General features: G+C 31.1%; 1 protein-coding gene across 1 annotated transcript in view; it reads left to right on the top strand.

Annotated features, from left to right (window-relative positions):
- The window catches only part of LOC143257542 (X-linked retinitis pigmentosa GTPase regulator-like), a 121,010-nt gene extending 108,274 nt beyond the window's left edge, over window positions 1-12,736 (top strand). The window contains exons 17-18 of the mRNA XM_076516364.1: window positions 3,871-3,957; window positions 10,751-12,736. Coding sequence (XP_076372479.1) covers window positions 3,871-3,957; window positions 10,751-10,774 — 111 coding nt within the window. The 3' untranslated portion in view covers window positions 10,775-12,736. The remainder of the gene's footprint in view (window positions 1-3,870; window positions 3,958-10,750) is intronic.
- Window positions 12,737-13,760: the final 1,024 nt, after the last annotated feature.

Genomic DNA, 13,760 nt, shown 5'->3' with positions numbered 1-13,760 from the left:
TGTGACTGTATACACAAACAAAATGTTTGAACACCACATATATTGAAATATTCAAGTATCATGTAATTATCAGTTTCTTTATCATGAGTAGGTATTCTATTTTTGTGAAAAATAAATTGAAGAATATTACTAAAAGGGTGGATTCACAAATAGAACTGAGATACATATTTAGGCATAATTACCACCCTCAGTCTCTTTTGTTTTTTTAGATATAAGGACTGAATTATTGCATTACAATAATCAATTTTAGTTTATAAGTTCACCTATTCTTTTTACCAGAAAGGCTACATTGGCTGAATTAATAGAAGATTGATAACACATACAAAAGAACGTGCTAATTTAAGATCCACCGTTTAGTGTACAGGGTGTTCTGGAAATCTGGACAGATAATGAAAATAGACAAACATTTTTATTGTCAGTTCTACGTATTTCAGGAAAGAAAACACCCTGATAGTACAGTATATCAAGAATTGATATGTGTATGGCTGGTAATGGCATACAATTTGAATAAATAAATTAAGAATACGTTATATATTTTACTCTATGGGCCAGACTTTTGGGACACCCTATACATGAACATACCCTTAGATAATGTGGAATTATTGTCAAACCTAATTTCAAGGTCATAACAAGGACTAATGATTGACAGAACCTCCCTGTAAAAGAGAGTTTACCCATTCACAAGTCTGAGTGTTAGATGTTAGATATACCTGGCTGTTTAAGTTTAATGTGAGTGTTATAATTTAACTAGTTTATATAGCACAACTTTTAAATGTACATATTTTTTAAAAGCAATAATTGATTTCAAGTTTGTTTATGTAACTGTTTGCAAATCATATATTGCTTAGATCAGTTGTTATTAACTGCCATTTGTTACATAATTGCATAATGTAAATAGAACTTTCTGTCTTTTTCTCATTCTTTTAATTGAGTATTATTGCATCTTAATATCTAGTAGTGTGTGGAATGTTCAAGACCTCTTTCAGGGTATAAATACATATGAAAAACTTAATTTTATGCATAAGTCTAGACTGCATTATTGTGAGTTTAGCTATAAAGAGTGAATGGTGGTGATTTTTAAAATGAAATTATTGCAAATCATTTTGTAGTAACAGAGTAGAAAAATAATAATTTGTCTTGTCAGTTGTGTTCTAAAGTAATTGAATCAGACTGCATGGACTTTGATAAAAAAAAAAAGAGAGATAATTACTTAAAACTCTGTATAGAACTGGTTATATGTTTGACTTGTTTTAATATATTATTTTAAAACAAATACACTGAGTGCTGTTTTGTTTTGTTGAAATTTATTGCTAGCAATCACAGACACCTCATGTAAAGAATCAGGCCATACCTAAAACCTAACACTGAGACCCAATATTAATACTGAAGAAGTTGATACTAAACCATTTTTCCTGTTATTTAAAAGATTTAGTCAAATTGGAGAAAGAAACTTATAGTTTAGTACATGTAATTCCACTTTTAACAAACAGATTTACATTAGGTGTGAAGTGTAGGGATGTGCTGCAGTACAGTTGATTTCTATAAATATGTAAAATTATAGTCCTGATCACGGGCAGAAAAGGCAGTTCATGAATTTATTTCTACAATAATAGGTTGGTTAAATGTGAAGCCTAGATGTCTGTCAGTGTAAACTGATTCCTTGATTTTTAGCCTTTTGGAAGATGAAAACTAACAGTTCATGAACATATTTGTACAGTGATAGGTTGGTTAGATATGAATCCTAGATGTCTGTCAGTGTAAACTGGTTACTTGATTCTTAGCCTTTTGGAAGATGAAAACTAACAGTTCATGAACGTATTTGTACAGTGATAGGTTGGTTAGATATGAAGCCTAGATGTCTGTCAGTGTAAACTGGTTCCTTGATTCTTAGCCTTTTGGAAGATGAAAACAAACAGTTTATGAATGTATTTGTACAATAATAGGTTGGTTAGATGTGAAGCCCAGATGTTTGTCAGTGTACACTGGTTCCTTGATTCTTAGCGTTTTGGAAGATGAAAATAGTTCATAATTTCATTTTAAAAAAGAGAAGATGGTTAGATATGGACTGTAGATATCTGTTAGAGTGCAATGTCTTGTTGTTTTTTTAAATATCAAGTAAAACTCTGTGTTGGTAGAGAAGAAGAGACTTGACTCTTAATGAAGAGGAGTTGATATGAAATATAGATATTTCTTAGAGTGCAGTACTTTTTTGATAAGCATGTAGTAAGATTTCACTCCTGTTGGTGGTTGTGGAGAATCGTAATTTCAACAAATGAAGGGTGATTAGATATGAAACATAGATATTTATGAGAGCTCCATAATTATATGGAGTAAAGTTCTAATACTTCTCTTGGAGAAGAGACTGTTGATGATTCACTTTTATCATATAGATGTGTTTAGCCATAAAGTTCAGATATCTTACTAAACTGCACTGATTTTCTGTGAATACATGTAGCTAAGTTCCAGTTCTGTTGATGGAGAAAAAACAGCACACTTTTATAAAAGCACGAGTAGTTAGATATAGAGTGTAGATACTTGTCAATGGAATAGTTTTCTGTAAATATCTTTACTAAGGTTCTACAAGGTGTTCAGAAAGTCACTGTGCAGTTTTGTAATCATATACATATATAAGTGCACAGTAACTTTTTGAACACCCTGTAGTTCTGTTGGTGGAGGAGAACATCTAGAAAATGGAGGATACTATTTTTATTAACCTACACAATAAATTGGATTGGTTTTATATAAACTGCTGTTACATGAACTTGTATAGAAGATCTTATTATGTAAGTAAATATCAAGTCAACTTTTGTTTCAGATAAATTAAAAATCAGTTTACAAAATGTGACTAAATAATTTGAAATTTTAGTTAAGTAAATAATGAAATGTGTTATTCTTTGCTGTGTGTTAATATTAAGTTTTGAAGTTAACTTTATAAAAACCATGAAAATTAATTAATGTTTCTATAATTGTGGTACTTCCTTTGTTTTAACTGCAAATGAAGTAAAATATATCAGATTTAATGTAAATTTTAATGCAGTATCTTTTAATTTTAGAAACGCTAGCAGCTCAAGCTTTATTTACTATAAATAAAGTGAAAAATTTACCATGTGTTTAGAGTTCTAATATGGCCTTCAAATATTGAATGTTGTCATCTCCAATTATTGAGTGTATTATCACTTTTATTGTATGTTCTGTTTTTAGTATGAAAAACATTTTTACTTTACACCTCCCACAATTTTGTGTAATGATACGAATAATTTAAAATTAGCATTATTATTTTATATATTTGTTATTGTGTTGAATATAAATATTAAATTTCTTATGAAAGATATTTGTGGTAATACAGTGTGGCAACAATTAAATAACTATCATGCTCTTATGCACCCTTTTAATGGCATTTGTTATAAGTCTTTTGAAGTGTGCATTTTTTATGACATCTCTAAATATTTTTTAGATTCTAGTATTTGATATGAGTTTCATTTTGTTTTTGTTTTTATTATTTTAGAGTGATGTCTAAGAATGTACATATAGTCAAACAGTATAAATGCCTGGCTCATTCATTAGTTAACATTTTAGAGAACCACTATCATAAAAAGTAGTGTTTTATCTTTATTAGAAATTATATTCAATATATTTACACACATATGTTTTATAATTTTGGAAGGCTTGCCATCCATGAAAGTATAAATTTTTTAACTAATTTTTAAAATATAATAGGTCAAGCTATCAAATACAGTCACATCCTATTGTATTAACCCAATTCTTCCAAACTTCTCTCTTATGATAGACAAAAGTGCTTTTTCTTACATTATAATTCTTCAACAGTATGTTAGAAAATGTATGTTTAATATGCTATCCATTTATCTGTAGGATCAAAAAGATGCTAACACATCAGGTGACCAAACTTCTGAAACATCACCTCAGAAGAATCATAGCCCAGAATCTAATGCTCACAAGGTTGGTGTTTAATTGCTCTTTATATTGTATTTCTACCCAGACTATTTAATCCACACTAAACTGTATAGCACATGTTTTACTTAACTGTAAAGAAAAACTTTCTTATCCAGTGTGCTATCATTCCTAATTACATTTGACTTTTAAACGTTTAATCTTGACATTCCATGAGCAGTGTAACATCTAATTATCTGCACGCATTAATCCAATATTTTTTAAATCTGAAAAATTATTTGAAGCAAAAATATAGAGCATGAATCACAACAACTTTAAACAACATAAGTAACACCCAGATTAATTTATGTTCAGGATTTTTCTACCATTATCACATTTAGCACAGAGAATAGTTTTTCCCTTGTTCATTTTTATTTCTCTTTTTTGCAGGCACTGTAAAGTTTTTCATATAATTCATACATAACAAAATTTCAACTGAATATTAAACAACTGAAACCATTTTGAATTCTTGCACATAATTTCATACTTTCAGGCTAGAGTATATTTCTCTTGCATAATATTATGACAAATGTTTCTTTGCTGACTTAGCCACACAGAACAGTTATTTGTCAGTACTTGGACATTCTTTATTTTATAAAGAAAAACAATCAATCATTCTCAAAACTCATATTTGTTAAATGATAATGTAGATAGATCTAAATGCATTATTTTCTGACATTGGTGAAATAAAGACACAACATGCCCAGCCAGTTTTATAGCACCTCATTTCACATTAATTGTTGTATTATAAATTATTTTACATTTTCTGAATTCAGACAGTAACTTAACAAGTGAAAACTTCTTAAACACAGAAAAATATCTATAACTTTGTGATTCACTCACTGATAACATAGTATTAGATATTAAATCCTATTGCATAGACTTCAAAAATACAGTTTTGTAGACACAGTTTACAATACTCTCATCTCATTATTATCACAGAGTAGAGTTTTTGCTATAATGAGCTTCACATACCTGTTTCTAGAGAGGAACAATATATTCTGAGGCTTTCTTTAGATAGTTCATACATAATTTATTTGTAATAACACTGTAGTGAAAAACTTTGTATATTCAACCAGTTCATATTAAATTTTGAACATTAATGTATAAACTTGTGTAATTATTAACCTTAAATGACAGTGTGATTCTGTAACACTGTTTCTACTGATGCTCACTATTTGTGCATTTTGTGAAAAAAAATATTTTGGTGAAAACATTTCATGTAAGTGAGCAAACAGTTGATCTATTAGTTATATGTATAATGTTTTACAAAACAAATAGTAACAGTTAAATAAGAGTTGATTGTGATAATTGATTTAATAACATTTTAAATTACATTACCTAGCTGTCTGTCATTATTGTAATTATCTGGTTACATAGTTGTTGAGTAACTTTTTAAGTAACTCAAAAGCTTAAATGGTAACTGAAGAATTCAACTGATCTAGTTTTTATAACGAATCAAATATGTCATTGTGTCAAAAATATAACTTCCCTGTTCAGTAGTGTAAACAACTCTCAATGAGCAACAAACTTCTGACAACAGCAATGTACCTAATACAAAGTAAATCTGTAAGTCACCTCTATAGCATTACATACAGCAGCTGGTAAGAAATTGGTTAAAGATATCTTGAATACATTAATGGAAGCTGAAAAGATGAATGTTAAAAGGGAAAAACAGTTTAATTCCTGTTTTTTTTTTTTCTGTTTAATTCTATTAACCTTGTCATATTCCCTTTCTCCTTTCACTTCCATCTATGACCACCATCTCTTTTAGGCTGTCTTTGTCACCACTTCACCAATTCCTTATTTCCATTCTATAAATTATTTACTAGAATCAGCCTTCTCTCATCTGCCTGTGAGCTATGAATCTTAGAGTCACTAGGAGTCACGACTTTCCTACTCATTCCATGTGAGGTTTAGTATTTAGCGTTGATGGCTTCATGGGGAGTGCTTATACCTTTGCATCACTCATATGTACCTCCTATGTTGATATGCCTCACAGGATTCTTTAACCTCATTGGTTCTCCTGTTCTTTCCTCCATTCTACTATTTTTTTGGGTGGCTGGATAGATCTAGTATCATCCTCTGCGTTTCATTACCTCTAGCCACAATGGTCATATACTTTTTCACCTGTGCTTCCTTTTCTTGTTGGGGAAATCCATGAATGTCATTTTACACCTCTTTCCATATCCACATGCTTGAACTTTGGGCATGATCCCATTATTACCTTTTCTAGTCAATTATGTTATGTTCCTTTCTTACAACTCTTTAAATTTTCTTCTATTAACCACCTTGAAGGAATCTGATCCAGAACCCCTCACTATCAAATCTTGGACCTTCCTTCTTGAACCAATCCTCCACAGGTAGGTTTTCTTATCCATCATGTTCCAGTTTGTGGACTGTCTATCTTGAACAAATCAGTATATTCCTGTAGAATATCTCTTCTCTCCAGTTTCCTTTAGGAGTGTTCTCCTGGGGGATTCCACTCATTGTTGACTAGCCAACTCTCTTTCCTTCATGCTTCCTCTCATCTGATCATATGTTTTCCATTCCTCAGGCCTGTCTATTATTGCCTTTCATCTGGTCTAGTCATACTTTTCATAATGCTCACCCACCTGTGTCCTGATTTTAACTGAAGACACCCTTTGTCATTTCCTCTTGGCGATACCCTTCTGGCCTTCTTAACCTTGATTTCCTCTATTCTACGTAACAATCCAAAGTCTTCTTCTCCTGCCACTTATATACACAGCTGCTTCAACTTTTCAAGTCTTCTTTCCATCATGAGGTCTTAGTCTTCCAACTTCTCATTCCAGGCATCTTTCTACTTCACCCTTCTACATACATGGGGTGTAGCTTTTGCCTTTGATCCATCTGTTGCCAACTTTATTGTAACTGTTCTACCATTGAGCTTATCTTTTCCCTTTACCAGGTTGTTAAGTTATTCCTCTTTGTCCCCTTCCAATTATACTTTGTTCTGTGTTATCTCTCATCAAATCCAACACTTCACTTTTCACCTTGCTTCTTGTCTTCATTGGCCTTAGGAGGAAATCCTATAATCAGGTATGTGGACCAACCCTAACACATTCAACTTTCATTAATTGCATCATATCACAGTTTCAACTATTTCAGGTTTTCACTTTCCACCTGTAGCTGTACTTCAGTCTTCAGTGCAACTCTATAAATGTTTAAGTTTTTATTAGTGCTGTATTTTCTTTCATGGGCCCATTCTTTATACCTTCAATATATGGATCTTGCTCTGTGGCAAGTTGTGGCTGACCAGGTACTCTTTAATACAAAATTCACACTGTATGCTGCATAGACCAGTACTTTCCATTCCATGGCTTTGCATGTAACTTTGACATGGGGTGTTTCACAAGACTGGTTATAGGTTAATAACCTCACAATATTTTCTTCGTAAATGGGTAAAGCAGAATTAATGGGTGCCCATCCCTGCTATGCTTCTATTGAATAAACCAATATGGTCTCATTTTCAAAGTAGGGTTTCATGATCACTCATTGCACTGTCTTGTTTGCCAGTGTTCTTCTAGGCTCTGTAATGGATTCTCAGTTTTCCTTTCTTCTAATAGAGTATGACAGGAGTTCTTATCAATTCCAAAATGCTGGGATGGTCATCCAATGAGGCATTCTACTAGATGGTTATAACCATTCATTTCAGAGTAGGGTAGTGGTGTTCTGTTGGTATAGATGACATATTATCCTCTGTTCTGTGATTAACCATACAATAGAGTGAAACATCAAAATGCAGTTCATCATCTTCAATTGGGAGCTCTTGTTCTACCCTCACATGAATGTTGGTACCCTTCAGGCTGGTTTTGGATTTAGAATGAACCAATCAACATAATTCCTCACACAGGCTTATGTTGTCTGTTTTCCTCCCTTGATTTCTCCTTCTGTGGGTTACAGCAGCAATTGTTCCAATTCTGTTCTTGGCTCTCCTTTGTTTTTTTATTATGTGAATTTTGTTGCCCTTTCAATGGTTCTAACCTGTTCCACTGTCATGAGGGTATATTGCATGCCATAGACTTTCCTCAGATGCTGGATATCGAATTCCCAGACTGACAGCTCAGTGCTAGTCTTGTGTCATACTTGGGAATGAGATGTTTACTTAGTTCCCTGGTTCTTGGGTTTGAGATTACAACCCTCACAACCCTCACAAAGATATCAATAGTCTACAATGAAGTTTTGGATGTAGTTGACTTACCAAGTACAGTCCACCATGCCCTAGCCACTCTACACCATAGGACATATCCTTGTTTATCCACTCTTTATATGGGATAAAGTTTATAAAGTTACTATATCTTTCTTGGTTAGGATCACTTTCCTACCACATTTCCTCTCACTCAGATATGTTACTCTTCTTTTCTCTCCTGATTTTTTAAACAAATGGGTTAATAATATACATGGATCATAAATGATGCTGTTCCCCTCTTCGAATCTGACTTCCTCATCTATGTAGGTTTCCTTCATATGTTTTCTGGGAGTACATCTGTTCTTCCCTTGGACCTGTTGCTCCTCCCAATCAATGTGGAATTTTAGTTAATCTTGTGAGAGGATGAAAATACCATATTGGAAGTTATGATTTTCCTATACTAAAAATGCATTTCTAATAGGTACTTCCCTCCACTCACACTTCCTATCCACTCATTTCTGGTGTTTTTGTCATTTGCCAAACTTTGAAGTGACAGTTTGGTAGAGGAGCATAAAGGTAACCATGTGAGCGTACTATACTCCTGTTGGCACATAATGATTTGCGTGAGAGACACTTTGAAATTATTTGATTCCAGCATAGGGGTGCAGAGGATCTTGTGGCATGCAAAATAAAAGAGTATGCATATAGAGGATAGCAACAGACATGAATAAGTTAATCTTTTGAGAGGAAGGAGATGCCTATTGGAAATATATTTTTAGTATGGGAACAATTATAACTTCAATGTATAACAAATTAGACAGTATTAGATAGCTTTCTGCAACCTTAAGAGATAATAAGATAGCAGTTAAACTTACTTGTTAATGTATTTTAATAGTTTATGAAACTTATTTTAAAAAAATCTAGTAAGCACTTTGGAATGGTTCAATTTATAAAATTCTCTTTCTAAGAATCAAATAGTGTTTCCAGGTGTAAATGAAGTAATGTAAGATACAAGTAATTATTTAGTGCTATCATGCTGTTGTAATTTGTTCTATCAGATAACTGGACAACTACACCTAAAAGATGAGGAAATAGGACATTTAAACACCTAATAATTTTACATGGATGTTAAACTTTTACAACCTTACTTAAAATACACATAGTTTAGGTAACATATATAAAAGAATAAATTAAACCAGTAATGTAGAAGACTTGTATATATATACAGTTAGTTCATATAATGGAGTAAATGACAGGTTTAAATTCACATAGTCAGTTTTCTAGCTATTTGCATTCACTATAGCATGAAACATAAACCACTTAATCTTTAATTACATGATTCATGACCAAGTAAATGGGCTTCCCAGTGAGTTTAATGACAGCCTATAGTTTTATATGTTATTGTATAATGAAGTAAATTAAAATGGTTATGTATTATGCCAAGATGTTTACAGGTCTTGTCTATGCTTATGAGCCAGTTAGCCTTATGTCAGTAGTTGGAAAGGTTTTGGAGAATGTGTTTAAAGATGCACCACATAGTCACTTGAACCAGTTTGATATAGTGTCAAAGAACCAGCATGGTTTAACTAAAGGAAAAAAACCTTGTTTCATAAATCTTCTGGTATTCTTTGAAGATGTTAGTGCAAGAGATAGTTTGTGTTTAGCAGTGAAAACAGTGGAACGAGGGGTCATAAACTCATACTTTGGCTGCAAGGGAGATTTTATTTGTAGTTTAGGCAGTATTACTTTTCAAACAGGGTAGTTGGCTTTTTGGAATGAGTTACTTTCAGGGGTGGTGGAGGCTGAAAATATAACTGAGATCAAGAAAAGAATGGATGAATAAATGAGTAGTAAAGGTAGTTATAGTTGAGAGCTGAAAGGGACATCCTTGATGGACTAATAAACTCCTTTTTTTCACTTTAAAATTTTATGATTTTACATAATGTTGTACATAGGATACATGTGTAGTAATAGTTGTTTTATTTTGTAGTAAGTAAGCAGTGTCTGAATGTTTTACTTCATCTTTTTTTATGTATCTTGTTGTCCTGGATTCATTCTATCATTGAGTGGATTCCTTGTAGGAAATAATGCCAAATTCCATACACTTAATGATAATACATTTATTTATTTATTCAGTAAATGTTTGCTTCAGTCACATCTGCTTTTAGACCTTATTTTCTGAATAAACTTTTCAAACATAAACTGAAATTAATGTAGGCTTAACTTACTTAGCTCTAATTGATAAACAAACATGCTGACTCTTAGTTACTTGTTGAGTTACCATGTTTGTTTATCAAGTGGATGCCAAAACTCTCACTGCTAACATTTAATAAGTTTTCTTATACTGAAGTAATTCCATCATCACTGATTGCTCGTGTGTAGATTGTACCTTTTTCTTTATATATTGCACAAAGCTTCTCAGTTCTTAAATTTCATGAACTTTATACACCCTTTAGGAAAGATCCAAATTAAAATGTTGAAAATATAGCTTTCAAAAGTACATATGCATATATGTTTGTGTTTCCATCATATATATTAATAATATATTTTACTTTCACTGCTGCAAAGGTTCAAAAATATTCATTTTCTTTCACTGTTTACTTCTTTTTATGAAGATAATTTGTACTATCTCACTTTTTTTTTATTTTCCAGTCTAAAACCTGTAATATTCTGTAATAATCAACATTTGGTGAGAAGCTTGTCAGTCTGCTGTAGTAATTATTACCTGGAAGGATGGTAGGCTATCACTGGAAGTGACTGTTGTACGTGCCAGAGGATGGACTTAACAAGTATGCCTTTATCAGACAGAAACTGTAGTTGGGACCCCACATGTTGTGTTGCATCATCTTCCAGTCAATAGTGTGTCTTAGGAAAATATTAAAAGTAACTAAACTTAATTTTAAAAAACTGCAAATACAATAGTTGCAGCTACAATATGTAAATTCTCAACACTTTCTTCAAATCACATGTACAGTAAAGTATAACTGGTCATTCTTTTAAACATGTCACTTTTTCATTACATGCAAGAACACAGAGTAAGCCAAACAAGCTGTATGTAATTTAAACTATCATAGGAGTATTTTGTGCTCTGTGATTCTTTTTCTTATGGTATTAGATAAACTGTAGATTTTAAGGTTGTGTAGGTTTAGAAGTACCTGATATTACATAGATTACAGTGGTTTGGAGATATGAACTTTGACTATAGATTCACATAATATGATCTTTTGTAAATACATGATTAGACCATGGTTTCACAGACTGATATTTTGAATATTAGTTGAGAATGTGTTTTCAAATGCCAAGTCTTTAGAAGTAAGTTATTACAATGTGAATCATATATAAGTAATTGGGATTTGAAGTGCGTATCAAGTAACTCCACTAAAATCTAAAAAAGTGTAATTTCTCAGTTACTGTTTCAAATTTTGATTGGTATCAGTCTGTGTCTTCATTTTATTTGTATTTGATATATTATCACAGTCTGTAACATTTATATGTTATACTAGTGTGTTTACTTGTACTTCTTTTTTGAAAGGTTATAATTTAGCTTATTTGAAATTCTTGTCAATTGTATACCTAAACAAAAAAGAAAACTGCATGCTTAATAAGCCATGAGAAGAACCTAAACAAGGAAATGTTTAAAATTTGGTATAAAAAATAGAATAACTATATTTTGCTACCATTAATGTAGCATAATCGAGTACTTTACACAACAGAACAACACATTTGAATACACTTGTGTGTGGAATGTACAATAGAGTATAGGAAGACTTATGAGGACTATGGTCATATTAAGTTTCTTTAAAGTGTTTTTCCTGAGGCCTGGTATATAAAGAAAAAAACACTTTTTTTTCAAAGATAAAGTTTTTTATCTACATAAAAAGATTTTAGTGTCTTAACAATACTAATTTTTACATTATTTTAAAGCCATATCTTCATCAATCTCAAATATTAGCAAGATACATCAATAATGCATTTGTTTCATGGAGAACTCAAAACCTTTCTTGTTTGTTAGAATAGCTAAACATACAATTTACTTTACAAATTTTCTTAACATTTGTTAAGGAAGTTGTATGTTTAGCTATTCTAACATAAAATTTGTAAAGGAAGTTGTATGTTTAGCTATTCTAACAAATAAGAAAGGTTTTGAGTTCTTCTCCAAGAAATGTATTATTGATGTATCTTGCCAATATTTGAGATTGATGAAGGTATAGCTTTAAAATAGTGTGTTCACAGTGATAAAGATGAACTCATTGGAGTGTAATTTAACATTCTGTAAAGATGAATATTCCAATGGAAGTGATTTGGATGGAGAGAAATATCTAAGTTCATGATACTGATGGATGCCCTTAATCAGAGTGAGATGTCTTCACTTAATCATTTGTGTATTATTTTTATGGTATTCTTAGTAACTATTATGGTAAAATGTAAAAGCATGTCAATAGTAGTCATAATTTTGCTCTTCAATGTTATTTGGTTAGAAATGTGGTCGATGAATTCTTGTAGAATTTTCATTCAATATGCCAAATCTAACATTAGTGGTTTTAGCATGTTAAAAAGAAATTGTTTGATCTTAAGTATTTTTAAACAACAGACTTTATATAGATATTTTTATCTAAATTATTATGCAGCTTCAAAGACTGAGGTTTCAATTCTTAAATTTATTTAAAAAGTTTAAATCTTTGCCCGTTAATACTTTACTTGTCATGATTAACTTTCAGAAATTTACACATGATTAGTTACTTTAGTACTAGACATCACACATGGTTAGGATTGTTGTTTAGACACCTTCTTTTCAGAAATGTTCCACAGATAAACTAAATTGTAGTTCTCAGTAAATTGTTGCTGAACAAAGGTTCTAGTAACAGGGCCAAAAGCTCAAAGTTAGAAGAGAAGTATTTAATGTACATAATAGTCCTTCATATTTTTTTACATATTAATTTACCTATATTTTGAGTTTTGAAAAAAAACAACAATACATTTAATCATTATAGTTTATTCTTCCTATATCATTTGATTAAACTTATTAATGAGCTTTACCAAAATTGCCAACCTGGTTACCTAATTCTCTCAGCAGCTTTTAGAAACAACCCTTCACAAAATATAAACAAGCAATTGTACAGTTTCTATTAGTTGAAAAACAAAATATATGTATTAATTTTCAAATTGTAATCATACCCTTTGTGTCTTTCTGGCAATGTTCAGTCAGTAAAGCATAATCTTCAATTTATCACTATTAAATGTGATATTTTATCATTTTAGACATAGTAGTTAAAACTATATTTTTTGTACTTTAGGTAATACAAAGTTTCTGTTATTAAATAAGTGAAAATTTGAATTTGAATTATAAGGTATCAAAAATAGTTTTAATAATTTAAATTAAAAATACAGAAAAATCTTAGAAAGTTAGCTTTTATATATATTTTTTATTATTATTGATAAAATTTTGTGTTTAAGCAATGAGGGCTAAGATCTCCAAACAATTACAATTACTCAAATGTATGTCTACACAAAACATCTATAAAAATCTGCCACTCTGGTATCTCGGCTATTAAGGTACTGATCGACACACAACTTGTATCAAATCACAGTGCTTTTTGCCACAACAAATCAGTTTTTATTTTTAAAATTCTTCCAACCATATATAAATAAAACAAATAAACAA

The sequence above is a fragment of the Tachypleus tridentatus genome, chromosome 7 (genome assembly GCF_004210375.1).
Source record: "Tachypleus tridentatus isolate NWPU-2018 chromosome 7, ASM421037v1, whole genome shotgun sequence".
NCBI classification, from domain to species: Eukaryota; Metazoa; Arthropoda; class Merostomata; order Xiphosura; family Limulidae; genus Tachypleus; species Tachypleus tridentatus.
This window is presented reverse-complemented; position numbering and strand designations above follow the sequence as displayed.